Source organism: Arabidopsis lyrata (genome assembly GCF_000004255.2).
Source record: "Arabidopsis lyrata subsp. lyrata unplaced genomic scaffold ARALYscaffold_7, whole genome shotgun sequence".
Taxonomy (NCBI): Eukaryota; Viridiplantae; Streptophyta; class Magnoliopsida; order Brassicales; family Brassicaceae; genus Arabidopsis; species Arabidopsis lyrata.
Window position 1 is genome coordinate 6,453,099 of NW_003302549.1, and position 23,229 is coordinate 6,476,327.

Consider the following 23,229-nt stretch of genomic DNA (forward strand, 5'->3'; position numbering starts at 1 on the left):
CGTAGAGTGGTCCTGTCGGTAGCTTCAATTTTAATTAGTTTTTTTGCTTAATCCAATCTACTTGGTATTATTACTGTAAAGTGAAAATTAACTAATAAAGCAAAAAATAATAATTTTAATTATCCCAACACAAAATAAAGATTCCATTCATCTTCTTCCAGCTTCGAATTCCGCGCACCAAAGGCAAGAACAAAGCCACGGCTTTTCTCTCTTGTCGTTTTCTTCATACATTCGTCTTTTCATAGGATCAATCTACACTTTCTCTGTTAACATTTTCGTTTCCGAGGAGAAAAGTCTCGATCTTTTGGATCTGGGAGGTTTGGTTTGGGGTTGACTCGGTTTTGACTCGGGACGAGTCGTCTCTTGAGATGGATGTCTCGTGTTTAGTAGCTCTTTGAGAGTCTGCCTTTCTGGGTTCAATAGATTATAGTTTCGCTTAGAAACACACACAAAGATGTCGTTGAAGCATCATCACAGAGGATTAGAGCTCTCTGCTTCGAAAAGTTTTGTCTCAAAGAAATGGACTTTATTTCTATGTATCGGTTTCTTCTGCGCAGGAATTCTCTTCTCCGACAGGTAACTAAACAATGCTCTGTAATTACCACTCACTAATTCCTGTCTTTATTTCTTCTGTAAATATCTCTTTTTGGACTGTCGGTGGGTATAATTTTCTCACTCTCACAACACCCAGATTTGTAAATCTAACGATTTTTTTCGTGCTGTGAAAGTTTTGCATATGTCGAGGAAGACAAAGATAATGGAAATTTTTTCTTTTTCTTTCCGGGAAAATGTCGTTAAGTTTTCCTGTTTCGATGAAAAAATTACAATGATTTTAGTTTCATTCGCTGTTGGCAAAGTTGTAATTCTTCTTCATTTAAGTAATGAAAAGTACATCCTGAGATTCATTTGTAGACAAAAGGTATATTCTTTATGGACAAAATGCTTGAGATGTTTTTGTAGTCCATGGAAGAACCAAAATCAATCACAAGCCGTTGATAGTCTAATTGTACCCTAATCAGACTGTGTTTGTTAGTAGAATGTGGCCAGAGCCTGAAGCCAATGTTGTATCAAGGGACACAGTAGCGTCAGATGAGCGGCTGCGGTTAGAGTCTGAGGACTGTGATTCATCAAAAGTAAGTTTTCTAATTTAGGTGCATTGATAGTCATGAGCCCTAGAGGAATTCTTGATTCCTGAGTTGTTCATACCATTCTTAATTGTTTATCAGAAGGGTTTGAAGCGTGAATCGAAAGACATCCTTGGAGAAGTTTACAAGAGTCCAGATGCCATTCAGTAAGTGGGAAATATATGATATGGAACTTCACTTCTTCTTTTTAATTTTTGGTTGCGGTTTTTCGTTAAACTTTATGGTTTTTCTTGAATGGTGCTATGCAGAACGCTTGATAAAACGATTTCAAATCTGGAAAACGAATTGGCGGCTGCAAGAGCTGCGCAAGAATCCATCATGAATGGTTCACCAGTTTCTGATGACTTTAAGCTTCCTGAAACTGTCACTAAAAGAAAGTATCTGATGGTTGTTGGGGTAAATACTGCGTTTAGCAGCAGAAAGCGTAGGGATTCAGTCCGTGCTACTTGGATGCCTCCCGGTATGTTGATCTAAGCAGCGGTTTCAGCCTAAAGTATCTTTTTTCGGGACTAAACATAGGTCTTCTTTAGGTGAGGAGAGAAAGAAGCTTGAGGAAGAGAAAGGGATTGTGATGCGGTTTGTGATAGGCCATAGGTAAAACTTGTACCTTAAGAGTGGCACGTTATTTGCTAGGTTGATTTAGTTATATATTTCCTGATTGAGTGTTTTCTGTGGGCAGTGCTACTCCTGGTGGAATTCTTGATAGAGCGATTCAGGCTGAAGAAAGTAAACATGGAGACTTCTTGAGGCTGGTAAGACTTTTACGGGTCATGTTTCTCATCGAATTATACTTTTTGTGGACACTGGACAGGTTCACGGCAGTCACATTTTACCGATATCCAGGCTTTCTGTTTTTTAATTGTTATGTTTGTTTGAGCAGGATCATGTTGAAGGTTATCTCGAGCTGTCAGCAAAGACTAAAACTTACTTTACCACGGCTTTTGCAATGTGGGATGCAGACTTCTACGTGAAAGTAGATGATGATGTGCATGTAAATATAGGTGAATATAAACCCTCTTAAAGTATCTGAATTGTTTTGTTTCTTGCCATCTCAAGTTTGCGCCTTTGCTCACTTCTGTTACGGATATTTCTGCAGCCACGCTCGGAGCAGAATTAGCAAGATACCGGATGAAGCCTCGAGTCTACATTGGTTGCATGAAATCTGGACCCGTTCTTGCTCAGAAGTAAGTTGTTCACCTTCAAGAGACCACTTCTCATTGTAAATGTTTGTCTCACTTCCATTTCTCTCTGAAATTTCCATTTTTAGAGGAGTGCGATATCATGAACCCGAATACTGGAAATTTGGAGAAGAGGGTAACAAGTACTTCCGCCATGCCACTGGTCAGCTCTATGCAATTTCCAGGGAATTGGCGTCTTACATATCGATAAACCAGTGAGTTCTTTCCCACTGCCTTGGCAAATCCGAAAAGTAATCTGCTTTATGCTTAAACGCTCATACGCTGATTGTGTATTAACCAAAGACAAATTGTGTATACAGAAACGTACTTCACAAATATGTGAATGAGGATGTCTCTTTAGGATCATGGTTTCTTGGATTAGATGTGGAACATGTAGATGACCGTAGGCTATGTTGTGGTACAACAGGTAAAAAATTTCAAGTTCCCTTATCTATTTCCAAGTATGGAATTTTTCTCGATTCCAATTTTAATCAATGAGAAACTGCAGATTGTGAGTGGAAAGCGCAGGCGGGCAACATCTGTGTTGCCTCGTTCGATTGGAGCTGCAGTGGGATTTGTAGATCAGCGGATCGGATGAAGGATGTTCATCGGAGGTGTGGAGAAGGTGAAAAAGCTCTCCTGGCTGCATCTTTCTGAACACAATAACTAAAGAAACACACTGAGGAAGAAGAGTACAGAGACAAATCCGCTCGACACAGTAGTATAGACACACATTCAAACTGCTCAACACTCTCTCTATATCTGTATGTATGTATGTATCTTGTGAACTGAGATGAGAAGGGTGCTTTTTGCCCTCCTTTCTTGTTTCTTTATGCCTTTTTCAATTCTCTGAAGGTCTGGAGTTCTTTGCACCCAGAAAATGCAGATTTTAGCTGCAGAAGGCAGACTCTATGAGTGCACCTTCAGAGCACTGCATTGAGGCGATTTCTCCGCCCTTTGAGCTTTTCTTCTTCATTTCTTTTTGGATTTTGCCTCTTTTGTTCCATTTTTCTTTTGCCATGATTGTGGTGAAACAAGGACTGTACTTATGCGTGTACTAAGAACACAAAACTATCCAATAAAGAGTAGACCATGTGAGAAGAAAATTATAAGCATAGAAGAAACTTTTCTTGGTTAATAGGAATGTGCACACAATGATTTCTGGCAGGTATATTCCACTTTCAGGAGATGCAAAGAGGCTGGTAGATCATTTGGGATGTCCGTTGGCATGTAACCGATGAACAATGCCAAGATCTCTATACTTGTTATATCTCAAGCATGAGGATCATAAAACTTTAATAATTACAACATATTTGACAGATATCATAATTCAGGATTTTAATTGTACAATCAAGAACATGTTTCCATTTAGTTGTCCATTGATCTTTCGCCTTTCTCTAGCAGATCCCTGGCAAGTTGTTGGTGTCATCGTCAACTGGAAACAGCAAAGCGAACTGGTGATCGTCAAGGACAAGGCTGTCCTCTGTTGTTATCGCAGAGGAATGCCCGTTTGAGATCTCTTCGCTTTCACTTCCCCAGTCAAGAAGCTTTGTTATGTCCTCATCTTGCATCGTATTCATCTGGAGACACTCGTCTTCCTTTGGTGTTAAACCTGTGTGTCAATCAAAACAAAACATTCAAAAACACTTGTTTTTGCAGATTGAAGCATTTTGAGCTGTCTGATTATTACCTTGCAAGGGAAATAGATTGTTGGAAGAACCACAATGTCCAAAACTACCCGAGAAGAAGTTGTTGTTGTTGTCCTGGAGAGCAGCCATGAGTTGTCTCCGCTTAGGAGCACGAAAGCTATCAGCTAAAGCCTCGGCCTCCTCCATAAGATCCTCTAACAGCTGGCAGGTATTTGTATGCAAACTGGTGTTAAGGTTTTGGTTACAATCACCATTGTCTAAGAACTTGCTCACTTGATAGACTCCTAAAGAGGTGGAGAATGGAATGTGGTTTGAAGAGAGCTCATGTTTCATGGAGTAAACCGGATTGGTAGACTGATAGGAGGAAAGTGGGAAATGGGTGTTAAGAAAGGTCGGAGAAGAAGTATAAGAGGCCTTGGGAGAGAAGGCAGTGTTGTAACAACGTTTGGGACACAGAGAAGGCGGTTGGAGAAGAGGAAAGGTAAAAGAAGAAGCGGGTGTTGGAGACGGGAGAGGTGAGGAGGGTGTGTTGGGCTGTTGAGGATACATTTGTTGTTGATGATTGCTTGGGGAAATATCTGGAGGGTAGAGAGGGAGGCCTTGGCGTTGGAAGCGTTTCAACCTCGTGTTCCAGTAGTTCTTGATCTCGTTATCTGTTCTTCCTGGTAACTAATAAAAAGAAACAGTAGAAGAAGACAATGGTTAAGTTTTTTGAGAGTTGGAAGAAGAAGTCGAAGCCTAGAAAACAGAGAGAAGCAATGCAGTTTTATGAGATTTATAAGTGAAGGATTGATAACCTGAGCAGCCATGCGAGCCCATTTGTTGCCGAGCTGAGAATGGAGTTGTATGATGAGACGTTCTTCCTCAGGGGTGAAGGAGCCTTTCCTGAGATTAGGTCGGAGGTGGTTAGCCCAGCGGAGGCGGCAGCTCTTACCGCACCGAGCCAGCCACGTCTTCTTCTGAACAGCATTCCAGTTCCCTTCACCGTATTCCCGTACATAAGCAGCCAAAGTCTCGTCCTCCGCCACCGTCCATGGCCCTTTCTTCAGAACCACCCGTCCACCTCCACCGTCCTCGGATGCTCCCCCACCGTATACGATCATTGCCCCCTCTGCGTCCCCGGTGAAAGGTTGAACGTCAGGGGGTTCTTAAAAAAAGATTTGGAACCTACAAAATGATATTCACCCCCTGAGTTCTTCCATACTCGATCTTTGTTACCTCCTCCTCTCTAACAAATGACAAGAGCAAGAACGTTAAAGGAACAAAGATTTAACTTTGGTAATTTACGCGGAACCTAAAAATAAAAAACAGAGGATATACGATATTAGATAAAGACAGTAAGAGAGAGAGATATATCTGCCAGAGTTTGTTTCTCTGGAGAGAACACAAAAAAGTCCTCTTGAGTATATTTGGCTTACTTTCGTATAAAGCCAACTCATCATCAAATAATAATCTCAAGATCTTTTATTTTATTTTTATCTACGTAAAACTATGTTTACCATCTATTTTAAGCACATTTTTACGGTCTTGTAGTGTAAATGCATGTGAATTGTCTTCTTTGGATTCATCAAAAAGGTATCGTTTCCTTTGGATAAAATATAATTATTTATTGTAATTAACTTTGTCATCAACACCCACGGACCACGTTGATGTTTTGCCATAATTAAGCAATAGAAAAATGAAAAGACTCGACGTCGACGGTACAATAGATAATGCCAATATATATTAAAATTAAGGTAGAATAAGTTTGCATGTGAATACATACAAGTTGATATAATATGACTTATAAGTTTCAAACTTTTCCAAACAACACAACTAAAATGCCAAGTTCATGAAAGCTCTAAAATGGGGTTACCAATTTGCTGCTAAGACATTCTCGAAATTTGTAAAAGTATCAGATAAAGTCTTCTCCACATTACTCATCATTGTATTCGCTACAATCGCTTCAGTTACAATCGCCTGAAATCCAACCGACACAACACATCCAGCTTCTTCATCGCCTGAGTTTTGGCCGGGCATTATGGTGAATCCACACGGATAGGTAATGGAGAACGAACTATCACCGTTTATAATTTTCCGAAGAGATGACTCGTCAAGAATCGAGTGGATCACCATCGACGATGATGCCTCATTGTATGCTTCTTGAAGCAAAAACACCTCCGTAGAATTATTCAGCTGCATGCATTAACGTGTTAATAATGTTTATGTTAGTCAACAATATATATAACTCGTTTTTGGTTTTTCATAAGAAATAAAATTATCTACGTACCCGGAAACTGAATAGGGAGACGTCATTCCTCGGAGTAGTGTCGTCTCTTGTGATCCGAAGCACTTGTTTTAAACCATTTCCAGATAATCGTAAGTGGTTGAATATCTCTCGTTTCTTCACACCGTAGATGAAAGGAAATAGCATTTCCGGTTTAGCATGTATTTTAGCCAAACCGCTAGCGCTAATAATACCACAAGGGTGCCTTATCATGTCTGGACTCTCTCGAGTGAAAACTCTGACGTCAAACGTTCGACCCGCACCGAGCCGCCTCCATTGGTACCCGATTACCCCACACGTACCGGAGCAAAATAAGTGAACCATATGCCTTGATACTTCGAGCAAGTTGTCACGACCGGTCGAATTGACTACTGCGTGAGTACCATGCATGGTAGTTGTGTCAGTAAGAAAACGGTTAATCTGAACTAATCAAAAACAAAACAGAAAAGCTTTTACTACTTGAGACAAGTTGGTTCGTGATATCCATTAATGGAACATAAGTAGTTTTGGAGCAGTATCGTTGTAGAGCGACGAGCCATTTCTTTGCACCAAATCCTATACCATAAGAGAGGTAAGGCCTCAACCGGTTTAGAATTGCATCCTCCTTGTAAACCCAGTGTTCCAAAATTGTTACCTACGTATGTTTAACCGATTAAATTAAGTCTTCTCGCCAACATCAAATTAGATAATAATAATAATAATAATAAAAAGTACTGTACCTTTGAATATCCATTTGGAAGATGTTGAATAATAAATCCAGAAGGAAATCTGAGAAACTCAGGTCGTAAATCGTCTGAATAGGAGCTTAAATACATGGAGATATCTGCTATAATCCATGTATCATTTCCTATACGGTGACAATATCGGAGAACTTTTATTTTTCGGGTCGGAATTACCGGGGTGATTAATGTTAGAAACTCCATATCAATCTACATGTCCACAAACGAAAGCTATTATTAAAGATAAAATGAATATAATTGAAAATAATAGGATAAATACATTAATCGAAAAACATTTTATACCATCTTAACATCGTCGTTGCTTGATTCGATTGACACATTTCCAACGAGTGATGGGAAAATACTCACCCAACGCACCTAAAAAAAGTATAGATAGAAAAGAAAAATAAAATAAATCCTAATTCTAATATACATGTAATAAGAAATTAACATGATTCATTCTAGTTAGTTGTTCTTGAAGTTATACACTTACAGGATTTTCAAGTTTTCTCACAAGCCATGAAGCATCAACGCGGATTACTGCAGAAGCTCTTGACGCCTCATGGAAAAACCTTGGGACATTTTTTGCATACCAAGGAAAGAATTGAGAGTAGTACTCGTTCAGATTCAGCATCTCTATGTTTTCACATTGTGATCTACTCCACAAAGGAGACTCGGGCGTTGCCAAAGCAATAATTTCGTTGACTATACATGCCAAGACCCCCATTAAGTTAAGCGAGTACGAGGAAAAGTTGGGTAATTGTTGTCCCAAAAAATCCGATAACATTGTGAAGGAAGTGAGTGTCTCTCTGTCAGACCGCGAAAGAGCATTCTCGAACTGCCATGGTTCGGTTTGGTTGATGCTTTCATCTTCAGATATCAAATTTTCTTGAGATGCCATGGTCTACCTTAAGACTTAAGGGTAATTCGTGTGACAAACATATAGTAAGGAATTAAATTTTTTGAATAACATAGATATAGCTACATGGCCTGTCCTTGGATTTAAAGTTACTCGAACTCTAATTTACATAACACACAACCACTAGACTAAGCAAGTGTTTTAATAATGTGGCCTTAAAAACTGGCTTAAAACATATGTTTTGGCTGCTTTATGGGTGGACTGAGCCTGTATAACTACTTTTTTTTATTCTACTTAAGAACATGTGTGAATATGACAAAGTAGATCTTATCCTAATAATTTCAAATACGCTAATTACAAATGTATGTATAATTTTCTTTCCTTTTGTATAGATGTAAGATTCAAATATAATTACAAAAACAAAAAAAAAACAAAAAAATTGCAAAGGTTGGAGATTACTAATCAAAGCCTTTGAAAAAAGTTCATTTTAAAATTAGATATAGTAATAAATATTGGATCTATATATTTATTACAGATGCTTCTAATTTTTAAATTAAAAAATACAAATTATCAAAGATCAAGGAGATGAATGAAAAGTTGTCTATATTTTACTAACCTGTATCAAATATTTGCGATGCAAGAACTGGTGTCTTTGGTGAAGCGAACTACAAAGGGTCTGATTGGCGAGGATGCAAGAAGGAATAATTTTTTTTCTAAATCTACTGCAAAAAGGAGAAGTTTCTTTGTTATCCTTTTTTTTTTTTTGTCAAACAGTTTCTTTGTTATCCAAGATTTATTTTTCAATTAAAAAATTTTCATTACATAATAAAGAAAAAACTTGTATACTCTACATCGACAGAGCCAAAAATTAGTTGGTATTTATAGAAAATATAAACCGCGTGAAAATTCTCATATCAAAATTGCATATTTGTTTCTATGGTAGTACTCTTATGATCATTTAATTTGTACATTATTTTAGTAAATAAATTGTATCTAAGAAAATAGTTAGAACTTAGTTAACTTCATAAATAATAAAATAAGTGCGACCAGAAGACAAGAATGAATCAAGTAATTGAATAAAAATTGTAAAATGGTTTTGACATTTTTTTTTAGTCATGTTCAACGCATTAAATATACAATAAAGAAAGTTATGAACTTAATTCATTTTAGATCTTCTTTTTAGGTATTTAAAAGCTTCAAAGTAAATTATTACTCAAGTAATTATTTATCAAGTAAAACTTTAGAGCATCTTTATCCATAGTTTTTCAACATGAGTCTCTCACAATTGGAAATTTAAAGAAAGTAATACTTTGGAGAAAAAAAAAAGTAATACTTTATGGAGTGGGTATTTCAAATAGTAGAGAAATTCACTCAAAAAGTTAATCAACTCTTTCTCAATTATGAGAGACTCAAGTGAAAGACCATCAATAAATATGCTTTTAGTTCTTCATTGTTTTAATCTTTAAGTAATCATGGTGATGAATAAAAAGTAGATACATTAGAAAAGCAAACACATAACGGAACAAATTGAAAATAACATGATTTAAAAGTTGCATATGTCGTTGATATTTCCATTGTTGATTAACATTGCTTATCTTATGGCACTAACTAGAACATCATAGTGATTTTTAATTGCTTTAGATCTCTAAAACGATTTAAATAGTGGTAAACTGATCTTCATTTCGATTTCATGATAACACCAAATGTTAGGCTGTATTGTATATCCTCTACTCTATATATCGACAATTCGACATGCATTATGAATTGACATAATATCATTCTACGGTCTACAACGACCCTAACTAATCTTTTGACGTAATGATTAGTGATAAGATTTTTATCTCGTAAAATTTTGTTTTATTTATTTTTTAACTACCGTATCACATTATAATTTATAATCTTGCCAATGACCAAACACCGTTCCATAGAATATAGATGTAAATCTAATTGATGCATTAGTCATAGACTCATAGAAATAGTAAAAAAAAACGACATGGTCGTAGACCAATACTCTCACAGGTTAACAGTAACCGGAACCACAATATGGAATTGAAAATCATTCAACTCAAATTGCAGATCTTTTTTAGTTTGTCAAAATTGTACAACTTTCTGTTCATACATTCATCAAAAAAGTAAAATAAAAATTCGACGAATTATAGTTGGACACGTGTAAATATTCCGGTGACTTGCTCAAAAGTCTCTCGTATGCGTTTGCCGATCTTCTCGATTCTCCAATTCCAAACCCTATCATTTTGATTCGTCCTTCCGGGTTTCCACAACGCTGCGGTTAGATTTTGTCAATTTCGCTCTTTCTTGATTCATTTTTGTTTTCGGTAGCGAGAAATATCTGTATCGGAAAAAATATGAATCTGAGTTTGGTTTTTGGTTTGAAAGTTCTTCAATTTAGCTGATTAACTATAGATGAGGATGAAAAAATCCTTCCTTTTTGTATTTTTTCCATTTTGCTGATGAATTTTTTCGACCTGTGTTCTTAAAAAAAAAAACAGAGATTCGGTACAAATGATGTTGCGTGCTGTTATCAGGAGAGCTACCACTAAAGGCTCTTCTCCTTCGGTTAGTGATCAATTGTGATCTCATCTGGTACTTACTTGATCGAAATGTGACAACTTTATCTCTATATATTTTATCAGCTATTCGGAAAATCACTGCAATCTTCTCGTGTTGCTGCATCTTCCCCAAGCTTGCTAACAGGTTCAGAAACAGGGGTACGTTTTGTTTTTGTTCTCAATCGAGATGGTATTATATGGTTATGAATCTTATCATCCAATTTCTATGTATCTGTCTTTTTTCGATGAACAATCTAATTAAGTTTCATTTGAGAATCTGAACAGGCATTTCTGCATTGTGGAAATCATGCTCGTAGCTTTCATAACCTTGCTTTGCCAGGTTACTTTTTTATATGTGACTTTTGGGTTATTTTTAGTTTCTTAAGATTTTTGTGCTCTTATATGTTTGTATCCCTCTAGCAGGGAACTCGGGCATCTCGAGATCAGCGAGTTTAGTTTCCTCTACCCTGCAAAGATGGGTCAGGCCTTTTTCATCTGAAAGTGGTATGTATCTTCTACCTGAGCTCTTTCTCTCTCTTTTAGTTGAGGTATTAGGTTTGCCATATCTGGGAACCTATGATTGTTTAGAAGTAGAAATTCAGGAGCTCACAATTTTGACTCCATTCTGATGCAGATTCTTGTGAAACTTTAGTTTTGCAATCTGCTATTACTGTAGCTTTGATTGAATTTGTAGGGATTTCTCACTCGCTTTCTTTTTAATGTTACTGAAGGAGATACTGTGGAAGCTGTTGTGCCTCATATGGGGGAATCAATCACTGATGGCACCTTAGCCACCTTTCTGAAGAGTATGTCTCTTTTGCATTATCTTTTTCGGTTCTTTCTGATGCGTAAATATATATCTAAAAGTTCTTTTGTTGGTGCATCTGATGATTACCTTTCAGAACCTGGTGAGAGAGTCCAGGCTGATGAGGCTATTGCACAAATTGAAACTGATAAGGTATCAATATTTATTTTTTCTTGCTCTTTTATCTAAAGACATTTTGGAAAATTTTGAGTTAAAAATTTCAAATACTATCATTTGATATATCTTCTGCAATAGGTGACAATAGATATTGCTAGCCCAGCAAGTGGTGTAATCCAAGAGGTAAATATGTTTGCTAGTTGTGTTGTTTTATTTTCACTCGCTATTATTATTCTCTTGTTGGTGTCTCTATAGTTAGTCTTCACTGAGTAGACCTGTTTGGATTGGTCTTCTAATGCAGTTTCTAGTCAAGGAAGGAGATACTGTAGAACCAGGAACCAAGGTCGCTATTATATCAAAGTCTGAGGATGCTGCATCTCAGGCTACCCCCTCCCAGAAGATACCAGAGACAACTGATTCCAAACCTTCTCCTCCTGCTGAAGATAAGCAGAAGCCTAAAGTGGAAAGTGCTCCTGTAGCAGAGAAACCCAAGGCACCATCCTCACCACCTCCACCCAAACAGTCTGCTAAAGAACCGCAGCTTCCTCCTAAAGAAAGAGAAAGACGGGTATGCAAAATCTATCATTTTTCCTTGCTTCCGTCTGTAAATTTTAAAATGACTGTGGTCAGAGGTTAAATAAAGTTATGTTTGTTCCCTAATGAGAAGCTTTACAGTCACATGATTGGTGATATGACATCTGACAACACTGCAGGTTCCTATGACAAGACTTCGTAAACGGGTTGCAACAAGATTGAAAGACTCTCAAAATACTTTCGCATTGCTGACAACTTTCAATGAAGTTGATATGTGAGTAACAGCTTAAACCCGTCAAGTTGATATGTCTATATCAGTTATGCGAGTCCTTTTGGTGCACTGAATTATACTAGTCAGTTTGATTTTGCTTGCTAATTGTGGAGCTCTTTTCTTCGTGAAGGACAAATTTGATGAAGCTCCGGTCCCAATACAAGGATGCGTTTTATGAAAAACATGGAGTGAAGTTGGGGCTTATGTCTGGATTCATTAAAGTATGCAGTACCTACTTTTTTCTCGATGTTATTACAATTCCAGAGTTAAATGGTAAGAAATAAAACAATGTTCTTTGGTATCTGTCTCAGGCTGCTGTTAGTGCCCTCCAGCATCAACCAGTTGTAAATGCAGTTATCGATGGGGATGATATCATATACAGAGACTATGTGGATATCAGTATCGCTGTTGGTACCTCTAAGGTTAGTTCACATTCACGAGCTATCGTTGGTTTGTGCTAAATTTCATCCTTAATACATTCATGTATGTGAGGCTGAAATTTTCTTGTTGTGGTCTCTTTTCCAGGGACTTGTAGTACCAGTCATAAGAGGTGCTGATAAAATGAACTTTGCCGAGATAGAGAAGACGATAAACACACTTGCGAGGAAGGCAAATGAAGGAACCATATCCATAGATGAGATGGCTGGAGGATCATTCACCGTTTCAAATGGCGGTGTCTATGGAAGTCTCATAAGCACTCCGATCATTAACCCTCCTCAGGTTTAAATTTATTTCCCATCTCACCGGGTCTCAATCAGAACCACTTTTTTGTTTACAAACAGCAACCTGTGGTTTTGCAGTCTGCTATACTCGGTATGCACTCGATTGTGTCGCGTCCAATGGTTGTAGGAGGAAGCGTAGTGCCAAGACCAATGATGTACGTCGCACTTACGTATGATCACAGGCTGATTGATGGTAGAGAGGCTGTCTACTTCCTGCGCCGTGTCAAGGATGTTGTGGAGGATCCACAAAGGCTTCTTCTTGACATATAAAAAAAGTCGGTTTCGGGGAGTCAGGAAGTGTATGGCTTTTTGCCAGTTATAGACCTGCAGTGTCTTTAAAACGTTTGGGAGGGTAACAACAATTTTTTCTCTTTCAAGTTTCTTTACAGTTTCCTGAATATTGCCGGATGGGAAGGCTTCAGTGTCTAAGTTCTTATTTGTTACACCATATGTTCAATTTTGACTGAATAAAATGACCCTTTTGAGGTTCTTCGACTTGAATGATTTTTCATGACTCAGAACATACCTTCGGAATTCTTCCTTTTCTTTTTTTTTTGTAGGCCTCATATGTTTTATAAATAACATCTAGACGAGAGAGAAGCAATATGCTTTCTTTGTATTAAATAGAAATTAACATTTTATAAGAGAGAACTGAAACGTAAATAATTTTAGCATACTTTGCTTTCTTACTTTCAAGGGAAAAATCCATAAATTGTATCATAGTCTTACTGTCAACAAAAGGAAATCAACTATAAGAGGATTCACTCAGATCTGTTAGATCTCCGATGGTTCCGACTTATAATAATTTATTGAAGGTAAAGATTCTATCTTCTTGTTGAATGTGACATGAATCATGGTAACACGCAGACCAGGAAATTCTCAGATCCTGACTTCTATGCGCTCCTCTTGTAAGTGTTCTTTCACAGATTGGATTGGTACCTTAATAGAATAATAGTGTTACCAGGTATAAGATTTTGCCAATAGGTTTTAACAAGAGTAAAAACGGTTACCTCTTTCCGGTGGAAAATGCCGGCAGCAAGCGCGGCAGATGCGTTTGTCTTCTCAAACACCTCGGAAAAGTGCCTGGGAGTACCTGCTCCACTGCTTGCGATCACCGGTATGCCTACTGAATCTGAGATGAGCTTTACTAAGTCTATGTCAAATCCTTTCCCTTGACCTGAAACTCGCAGAAAAGGAAGGCATCATAAGGAGATAAAATTTTTGAATACATTGATCTTTAACTCCAACAGCAGTGGCTCAATAGGTGGTTGTGTGTGCTTTTGATTTTCGTGGATCATATTTACTTCTCATTGCATGTAAAGGTGCTCCAAAATTTCAGATATGAAACTAATTCAAAGATTGAAGGACTTTTCGAGTGTACCATCACAGTCTATGCAGTTCAATAGTATTTCACCAGCACCTAATTCTTCAACCGCTTTCGCAAGCTCAAATGCTCCAATAGGCCGACCTTCTCGTCCTCCACTGACCTTTTAGTTGAGAAACCAATAGTTAAGGAATGATACAAACCGATTATAAACTGTAAAGGGTGTCTCAAATTTTACCGTGCACTGATACCAGGCATATTCTTCTCCATTTGGGCCTAACACCAGCAAGATTAAATCCCGGTTATTACATGTATGCAAACTTATGGGGAAACTCTAGTCAATGTGACTGTGCTGTTTGTATAGTTCAAGCAGCTCAAGGCTATTCAACGAAAACTAAAATAAGATTGACGCAAGATGAACCATATCATGTCCCTTAGGAAAATAAAGTTCTCAGTTGACATAGCAATAATAAGTTAATAACATTTGCCTTGTAATTTTAATGCATAAGAACGCTCAACTTTTTCCATCTAATGCATGATATGTAGCCACCCTACATAATATTCCTTTGAACCATGAAAAAGTAAATATAAGAGAGGTGGGAACACCAGCATACCTGGATTAGTTACTCTGATGACTTTGTATGGCACATCATCCGGATGGTTCACATAAACTCTACGAGGATCAATACTTACAACCACTGCCTGTGGAGAGAAAAACTCTATCAAATAAGTGCAATTTCTCACAAAAACTAGGGAACATGAGAAACAACTATCTAAACGTAGTCAATTCACTGTTTACTCCATCTGTAACTAAGATATTGATATCCTAATGTAAAGCAACTAGTATCCCTTTATTTTCTGCAAGCTGAGGTCTAAGAAAAAAGAAAGCCAATTGTTCTGAACTGTTAAGCAATTACCTGATTTCCATAAACTCTGGATATCTGTTCTAAACTACTCTTTCCTGTCTTCACCTACAAGAACTCGGAAAAAGGGATAAAATGATCCTTCCATTTTTAGATACTATAGCATGAACAACAAGTCGGATAAATTAGACGGGCAATTACAAACTTACCCCTGATTTTATGAACTCCTCTGCAGCGTAAACAGCGTCACTTCCTATGGAGATCTTATCAGCACCGGATCTGAAATACTCAGCAGCAACTTCCAAGCTAGAATAGTACCTGAGTCAAAGTAACTTGATATTAAATTGTTGTAGAGAATAAAAATTGCAAGGTCCTTGCTGAAATAAAAAAGAACATAATGCTTGCACAGACATGTTCACAGAAACATGCTGAAAAGATTAACATGTACCTGCCACTAGCATCTGTAAAGTCTCTAATACCACCTCCAACAGTTAGTGGTACAAAGACATTCTTTGATGTGTGCCTCAACACCTATAAAGTATGAAAAGTGATCTAAATCGGAAATTACAGGGAAGGTGCGGAAGTAAGACTTAAATTCTACTGAGAACGGAAAAATTTTAGGTACCTGAATCATCGGCAAATCCCCTAGAGGAAAATCGCGGAATCCAGTGATGTTTAAAAAGCTAATCTGAAAACCCACAAGCAGCACGGTAAAGCGCCAAACCAAATCTAGAAAAAGGTGTCTTGGAGCCATTCACATAATATTGCAAGGAGATCATATACTGTCAAAGTATACCTCATCTGCACCATCTTTGTAATACTGCCCCGCCAAATCAACCGGTTTGCCAAGGTTTCGAACCTGCGCAAGAAAAAGGAATGAATCCAGAGCATTGTTACAGACGTTAATAATTAGCTAAACCCAACAGCTTTAAGGTAATATAAGGACGTATCACAAAAACATCCAAATATCAACAATGTTTTATATTTTCACAAAGAACACATCCCAGGATATGACATTTAAGCAACAATTTTCAACAAACCTCATTTTCATTAGATTGCTCTCTCACATCATACTGATCCCCTTTAGTAACTACGAGATCTCCTTTATCATTCGTCCTCACATCAAGACAAGCAATCACCTAAAGAAAAACAAAATATTAATAGAAAAACTCCCTACCAGAATAGTTAAGAGAAAAGACAGCAATGTTGTAGAGGAGACAGACTTCCAATGATAACAGGACAAACTTATTACCCTCTTTGCAAGTTTTGAGGCCTTCCCTTCCATTGGCTTCTGTCTTCAAGTGAATTGTGGTTTCCATTAGACACCAAAAAATCAGGAATTACATTGTACATGTAAGGCTAGAGTGAAATCTACCTGTGTTGCAGGTAATTTTGGATGCAAGAACCTTCTCAAAACAGAAAGCCCCACCTCTGAATAGTTCCAGATTCAGAATTAGTACGATACCAAATATGAAAACAGACTCTGAATAAGAGAAAAAAGATGTCAACAAAAAATTGACTAGACTATCATACCCCCGCTCTTCTCAGGATGAAACTGGACTGCATGCACATTTCCCCTTCTTATGGAAGATATAAATGATTCACCATAATTGCAGGTAGACGAAATCCAGTCCTTATTTTCATCTGACTACAGAAATTATGGAACTATAATTATCACATGCATGTAGAAGAAGAGAAAGACAATATGGTACATATACGAAAATGAAAGAAAAAAAGAAGAGATTATTTAGATCCATACTGGAATGGCCCGGTACGAATGAACAAAATATACATGACGATTTCCAACATCATCCAAAATTTCAGAATCCTTCCCCACTTGCAACGCATTCCAGCCAATGTGGGGTACTCTTATACCAGCTGAAGAATCAAAGCGTCCAACTATTCCCGGTATCACGCCAAGACCTTTGACTGGCAAAAATATACACCATGAAAACACATACTATCATAATGTAGATCATGTTGAAGGAGAGATTCCTGAAGAAATAATATGAAGAAGGGGCAATCGAGCTAAACCTGGTCCATTCTCCTCACTAGACTCGAAAAGTAGTTGTAGCCCAAGACATATGCCGAGAAAGGGACGGTCATTCTCAATATATGTGCACAAAGCTTCAGCCATCCTGCAAACGTCAAAGAACCAAAATCGTATATGAAGAATTAGAGAAGACATGTTCATTGTAAGTTTTATGAACAACTCGGAATGAAAAGCACTTAAAATTATGAGTTAAGCATGAAATGTGGTTCCAAATTTGCTACAATTAAAAGACCTCTCTAACCTCGGACAGTAACAAGTAAGCTACTTCGAGCAAATTGATAACATACAATTAATCAAAGAGAGAAATCCACAGAGCTTAGTAATAAGTACCCAGTTTTGTTAAGTACATCCATGGCGGGTGCAAAAGCTCCAACGCCGGGAAAGATGAGGCGATCAGCATTCAGAATGTCTCCCGGCGTTTGAACCTAACATTTCAAGTTCCCAAATGTAATCACTTTCATATCATTCTTTCCCTAACGACGCATAAGAGATCACTACATTTCCCAGAAATAAAATTGGATTCAAAAGCCTACGTCTTTGATGCTGAACCCGAGATGACGAAGAGCATTGCGGATGCTTCGAACATTCCCAGCTCCGTAGTCAAGCAAAGTCACTGCTACGCAACAAAGAGACAGAGTAAAAAAAACAAAGCTTCAGCATAAAAAGACTAATCAAAATTTTAGTATAACAGGGCAAAATAAAACAATAGCAAATACCAGAATCGGAGGAAGAAGATGCACGGACGGAGAGGCTTCTGGGAGATTTGAATTTGCGATTACCATTGCCAATGTTCTTCTGGAAGAGGAATAAAGAAGCCGGAGAAGAAGCGCGAATCGAAGAAGATGAAGGAAGGTTTTGTCTGGAAGAGACAATTGACGAGAATGGCGCCGCCGTAGCCTCCATTGATATCAAACTCACTCACTGCTTCGATTGCTAATTCAAAAGGTCGTCGTCTCTCGTCACTTTGTCAACACTTCACTGACGACGTCGTTTTCCCTCGTGTAGCGTTGTTATGGGCTTTTATGAACTTCTCTTAAACGGACATAACGGGCTTGGGCTTCATTTGACTTTTACAAGAGTGAGTATTTTAGATCCCATGCTCTAGTTATTTATAACGGATAAAAAAGTGGTTACTAAAATAAAATACAAGTTATAGAAGAAACAAAAAACTTACAAGTTATGTATACGGTATACCATACATAGGAGATACATGTCTCTTAGAAACAACAACAGCAAAATATTATTTCAAACACCAGTTTGAATTTGAAGTGAAATTAAATATTGGAATGGATAAGGGCTTAGGGTCTATGTAGTACACCAACTCCAGCCATCCAATGCAAGGCATGAAAGATGAGCAAAACAAAAAAGGACAAAATAAAAGGTTTACATATGATATTACTATTATTGAGTGTGTTTGCCAACAATAACTCTTCCCATCCTTTTTCTCAAGTCAACTCTTTTTAATACATCTTCTATCTGAATCATTTCTATATAATGATTTCGTAACATGTTCTAGTTCTTACAAGACATTTATATTACATCGTACATAAATTGAAATTTTGATGTAGGTTTTTGGATCGGTTGAATTAATATATTTTGGATTGGAGAACATCATAACATGTGCTTTGTGTAGGTAAACTTAATAACCTTTTTCACCATAGAATTTAATTGCACTAGTTGTGGATATTTGTGTAATGTTGGGATGAGGTGGTCAAATTTGGGCATTCACCGGCCCTTGCTACTATCAACAATTCACAAACCACTACGCAAGGCCGGCTCTGAGTCCAGCAAAGTGACACATAGGCTTAGGGACCCCATAATTTCCAGTTGTTTTTATTTAAGAAATAGGCTCCAATTTTATAATTTTTTTTGCAAAAGAAGCCACCAATTTTAAAAACCTTTAAACTACTCTAAAATTTGTTTGGGCCTCCAAATTTCAGGACCGGCCCTGCCACTACGAAAATCAAAAGATAGAAAAAAAATGAGATGACAAGTCATTTTGGTATGTTATGCGTTTGATGAATGTCATCAGGACGTCATCAATGAGTCATCAATCATCAGCATCAACTCTTAAGTCACAAAGAACTTATTTCTACCTGTGATCAGTTTTCATTTTGTAGGTAAACTATATTATATGTTATGCGTTTATGAATATTAAAGATATTGGCAATGAGATGGTAAGACAATGGTTTGTATATTATTATTTTATTTTATTTTGTAATATTATTAGCTTACAACAGTTCAGATCAATATGTTTTAATGATTTAAAAGGAGACATATACTTAAATATAAAATAATCAATTCAAAGTAATTGTACTATACATAATACATTTATACAAGTGAAAGTGATTTAGAGCTTTTGTCGACCAAATTAAAGATATTATTCTATTAAGTGGTGTTCTTAAATTGTTGTATTTGGATAAGTACGGGAAGAAAAACATAATTTATGTTTCAACAAATTTCCACAAACGGTACCTAATAAATTGTACGGCATTGATATAAACTAATTTGTTTTGTTAGGTATCGGTGTCAAAGTAGGAATGTTCTGCTCCAATGATCATGTATATAGAGTAGAACTATCAACTATCAAGACCGACGAGATTGTCAGTGTCGGTGTATGTGTGCTTTTAGATTTCAGACGGTGAAAGTTGACGAAAGTGATTAGTCCAGTTTATTTACTTCTTCAAAGATGTATTTTAGTAAGTAAACGTGGACTTTGATTTTGTACTCCCCCAAAGAGTCGTCTGCGTTCACATAACGGGGTCTTATGCGGTTTAGGTAAACACACAAGAATTTGTATTGAAATGACTTCGCCTCTAGATAATTGTTGGACCAAATACAGATTGAATTCGTCTATTGTCAATCTCATTGATTTAAGCTCCAACAAGACAAGTTGAACAAAAAAAAAAAAGATATAATTTGAATTGTCTTACACAGTCGTACGTATAATAGTAATCGTTAGCACATACCCTAACGGCTAACGCATATGTTGCATAGGAAAGATTGAGTAATGTATTTACATATTCTTTAATTTTGAACACATGGGCATTGTTCATTGTTTCATAAGACTTGGTTAGTGGATTAAAAATGAGCTTGCAATTTGGAAAACAATTATTTTTTTTAGTATGAAACAAATTCTTTATGGATACATTTTTATCTTCATCACTAAAATAATAAAATGCAATTAAATTTCCTTGAATAGCAACATTAGAGTAGAAATTATTAATGATGTCGTCAGAGGAATATTCCGAGAACAAGCTGTCTTGATTCGAAATCCAATCTTCATCTTCTTCCATCGACGACGTTGTTTCAACGCAAATCACGTCATCGTCGCCGTCGCGTTTCTCGGTTTCTTCATATTCATCGCCTCTCACTTGAATCCATCCGTCGTCTTCTTCAGTAACCCAATCGGGTAAGCTTAAAAATTCATCTCCGGCGAGTTTCTCGATCCGTTTAGCCGGTGAACCCCAAGATTCCGAGTAATCAGCAAAAGGGTCTTCGTGATCCATCGAAATTAAGTGAGTTTTCGAGGTTTCGCATGAATCCCAGAATCGTTGATCCAACACTGTGCTTGGAGAAGAAGTCTTGTTCTTCAAACAATCGCTTGTCTGAGATTCTTCTTCGTCGTTGAGAAATGAATGTTTAAGCAATTCTTCCACAGTCCATCTCTGTTTTGGATCTTCCTTCAAACAATTATTCAAAAAGTCTTTAGCTTTCTCCGATATCCACCCAGGAATCTCCGGCGACTCACCAGAGAATCCAATCTTATACATTGCAGCAACGACGTCGTTTAGCTCCGGCCAAGGATTTGATCCAGTCATCATCTCGATCACTGTACATCCCAAAGCCCACACATCAGCCGGAAACCTCTGTTCTTCACCACGAGCAACTTCTGGCGCCATAAACGCCGGTGTACCGGAAAATCCCGACTTGCCAACTGATTTAGCACATCCCATATCGGCGATTTTCAAAACGCCGTTTTCCTCAACCAGAACGTTCTGGCTCTTCAAGTCGCAGTGAACAATCCCTCTCTCGTGAAGATACACCAAACCGTTAAGAATTTGACGCGTGTGTGATCTTATCTCCGGCTCCGGCAACTTCCCGCCGGAATTTTTGATTAAATCGTGAAGACTCCCGCCGGAAACGTACTCCATCAGTATATTGTACACCAATCGATCGTTCTCGTACGTTAAACCAGAGCCGATGTACTTGACTATGTGAGGAGAGCTCAATGTAGACAAGAATGATTGCTCTTTCTGCAAGAACGATGAAGAAGATAAGTCGGCAGATTTAACGGCGAAGATCTCACCGGAGCTTGAGATTGCTACTGAGACAGTGGCGGTGGAGCCTCGACCGATGATTTGTCCTCTTTTCCAATTAATCTCCATTGGAACAGAGCAAAAAACAGAGAAGAATTTAGGGAGTGGGGGAAATTGTTGGGACTAAGGTTTTTTTTTTTTTGACTTGAGATTTGTTTAAGCAAATGGCTTAGAAGAAGCTTATATATATATATATATAAAAGAATTATGTATTTTTGTGTGTGTGTGTTTAGGGTATGTAGAAGTGTGTGTATGTGACTTTGGCATGGGGCTTTGGTTCAAAGTCGGAGAAGACATTCTTTATTCTAAGTTCTTGATTTCTTCTCCTCCAATTATGAAGCGCCATTACTTTTAGCTTATCTTTCACTTCTCTATTTTCAGATAAATTATTTTACTATTTGTTTACTGTTTACAGCAGTTTAATCTATATGAATTATTGTGACAAGCGTCACTTAGTTTGAGTTTTGGAAATATTTATGTAGCATGATTCATTTCATACCAAGGACAACTATACTTAATAGAAAATATATAGTACAAATGGAAACTTAAGTATATGGTTTTACTAATTATTTTGAAGTATATATAGTAGAGTATACTATCCCAACATGAGGATGCTGATAATGCGTTCACTGCAATATATCATCATGTGAGTGCAAAGTCCTCAATGTTGCAAACAGCTGCATGTTAAGTGATCTGCATTAATTTATTGTGTAATACTTAATTGAGAAGTTTGTTTTGAATTTAATTGCATTGAACACACTAACCACACATATACGTTTTTGGAAACGCACTGATCAAGTCTGGTAAGCATTTTTTGTGTGGCAACAATATAAAAGTAAATGCGTGAAACAAGCACGAAGCCAGAGTGGACGGCGCCGTTACTTCAATCTCACGTGACGGAGGCGCGTGGATCAAATCAAGTTTCAGACCATTTCAACGTGGGAACGGGATTAATTCACTCTACTTAGAAAAGGATTTAAGTAACTGATCAAAGTTTAAATTTTAATTATTTGTTTATGAGGCTGTAAAGTAAAAAAAAAAATGTGTGGTCGAATCACAAATGTGAATGCAAGTGATAATGTCTTTAATTAGAATGCAAGCTGGGAATATTTATGGGAAAAATGTCGTTAAAATCCCCAACTTATTCAAAACGTTGATTTAAATCCTTAACTCATGACGAAACGAAATAAATATCAAATTTATGTTGACTTTCCAAATAAATATTAAACTTATGTTGACTTTCCAAATAAACACCAAACTTTCATTAATAAATATCAAACTTCCGTTGACCTGACCATATTAGGTACGACGTTAAGTGGGTTAATAAATCTTCAACTCATAACAAAACGAAATAAATATCAAACTTATGTTGACTTTCCAAATAAATATCAAACTTATGTTGACTTTCCAAATAAATATCAAATTTCCGTTGACCTAGCCATATTAGGTACGACGTTAAGTGGGTTAATAGATCTCGTTAACGGAGGTAATTTTCTGTTAACATATGTGTTAATTGATAACGACATTGTTTCATATAACAACAAAACGACGTCGTTTTGTCGTAACGATTGAATTAAATCCCTAAAATCAATCTTAGATCCCCAAATCGAGCAAAATCCCTAACCCTAAATAGAGTATGATTTGAAACTCGGGATTTTATTGAACAGTTATGACAAAACAACGTCGTTTTGTGTTTAGAAGGAATACTTGTTAGTATTTTGATCAACACTAACAGGTGTTAACATTGTTTGTTAACTCACTTAACGTCATGCCTAATATGGCCAAGTCAATGAAAGTTTGGTGTTTATTTGGAAAGTCAACATAAGTTTAATATTTAT

The 23,229-nt window shown here is 37.1% G+C and overlaps 6 protein-coding genes across 9 annotated transcripts; 2 read left to right on the plus strand and 4 right to left on the minus strand.

Annotated features, from left to right (window-relative positions):
• Positions 1–137: 137 nt before the first annotated feature.
• LOC9303606 (probable beta-1,3-galactosyltransferase 4) lies at positions 138–3,429 on the plus strand. Of its 2 annotated transcripts, none has more exons than XM_002867488.2 (11): positions 138–576; positions 1,037–1,133; positions 1,227–1,291; positions 1,394–1,605; positions 1,676–1,739; positions 1,825–1,897; positions 2,026–2,146; positions 2,242–2,329; positions 2,413–2,538; positions 2,644–2,750; positions 2,832–3,429. In XM_002867488.2, exons 1-11 carry the CDS (start codon positions 455–457, stop codon positions 2,978–2,980), a joined length of 1,224 nt encoding a protein of 407 aa, XP_002867534.1. In that variant the 5' UTR covers positions 138–454; the 3' UTR covers positions 2,981–3,429. The 2 variants fall into 2 exon arrangements, with proteins under 2 accessions (XP_002867534.1, XP_020873520.1); XM_021017861.1 differs by having other exon boundaries at positions 142–576; positions 1,034–1,133.
• On the minus strand, positions 3,130–5,552 carry LOC9303607 (transcription factor MYB97). The gene is made up of 3 exons (XM_002869540.2): positions 4,770–5,552; positions 4,014–4,641; positions 3,130–3,935 (listed from the first exon to the last, which is right to left on the minus strand). Exons 1-3 carry the CDS (start codon positions 5,073–5,075, stop codon positions 3,721–3,723), a joined length of 1,149 nt encoding a protein of 382 aa, XP_002869586.1. The 5' UTR covers positions 5,076–5,552; the 3' UTR covers positions 3,130–3,720.
• A 119-nt stretch (positions 5,553–5,671) lies between these two features.
• Positions 5,672–7,972, minus strand: LOC9305658 (homeobox-leucine zipper protein ROC5). The gene is given in 6 exon segments (XM_021018188.1): positions 5,672–5,877; positions 5,879–6,147; positions 6,242–6,617; positions 6,968–7,167; positions 7,261–7,335; positions 7,451–7,972. Coding segments are annotated over 6 exon segments (1,368 nt in total). The 5' UTR covers positions 7,859–7,972; the 3' UTR covers positions 5,672–5,837.
• Positions 7,973–9,898: 1,926 nt separating this feature from the next.
• On the plus strand, positions 9,899–13,355 carry LOC9305659 (dihydrolipoyllysine-residue succinyltransferase component of 2-oxoglutarate dehydrogenase complex 2, mitochondrial). 2 transcript variants are annotated; one of them, XM_021017800.1, is made up of 14 exons: positions 9,899–10,102; positions 10,324–10,390; positions 10,468–10,542; positions 10,669–10,723; positions 10,804–10,887; positions 11,115–11,189; positions 11,286–11,341; positions 11,444–11,488; positions 11,607–11,873; positions 12,019–12,113; positions 12,241–12,331; positions 12,422–12,532; positions 12,636–12,830; positions 12,911–13,355. In XM_021017800.1, exons 2-14 carry the CDS (start codon positions 10,337–10,339, stop codon positions 13,100–13,102), a joined length of 1,395 nt encoding a protein of 464 aa, XP_020873459.1. In that variant the 5' UTR covers positions 9,899–10,102; positions 10,324–10,336; the 3' UTR covers positions 13,103–13,355. The 2 variants fall into 2 exon arrangements, with proteins under 2 accessions (XP_020873459.1, XP_020873460.1); XM_021017801.1 differs by having other exon boundaries at positions 9,900–10,102; positions 10,807–10,887.
• A 129-nt stretch (positions 13,356–13,484) lies between these two features.
• LOC9303608 (imidazole glycerol phosphate synthase hisHF, chloroplastic) lies at positions 13,485–18,047 on the minus strand. 2 transcript variants are annotated; one of them, XM_021017737.1, is made up of 19 exons: positions 17,789–18,047; positions 17,606–17,688; positions 17,403–17,497; positions 17,054–17,157; positions 16,779–16,948; positions 16,553–16,667; positions 16,395–16,450; positions 16,272–16,310; positions 16,060–16,158; positions 15,816–15,878; positions 15,645–15,707; positions 15,468–15,550; positions 15,229–15,337; positions 15,074–15,127; positions 14,771–14,858; positions 14,395–14,432; positions 14,214–14,319; positions 13,843–14,009; positions 13,485–13,771 (listed from the first exon to the last, which is right to left on the minus strand). In XM_021017737.1, exons 1-19 carry the CDS (start codon positions 17,973–17,975, stop codon positions 13,712–13,714), a joined length of 1,779 nt encoding a protein of 592 aa, XP_020873396.1. In that variant the 5' UTR covers positions 17,976–18,047; the 3' UTR covers positions 13,485–13,711. The 2 variants fall into 2 exon arrangements, with proteins under 2 accessions (XP_020873396.1, XP_020873397.1); XM_021017738.1 differs by having other exon boundaries at positions 17,606–17,685; positions 17,789–18,018.
• A 1,883-nt stretch (positions 18,048–19,930) lies between these two features.
• On the minus strand, positions 19,931–21,881 carry LOC9305660 (mitogen-activated protein kinase kinase kinase ANP1). The gene has a single exon (XM_021017776.1). The coding sequence runs from the start codon at positions 21,458–21,460 to the stop codon at positions 19,946–19,948; it is 1,515 nt and encodes a 504-aa protein (XP_020873435.1). The 5' UTR covers positions 21,461–21,881; the 3' UTR covers positions 19,931–19,945.
• Positions 21,882–23,229: the final 1,348 nt, after the last annotated feature.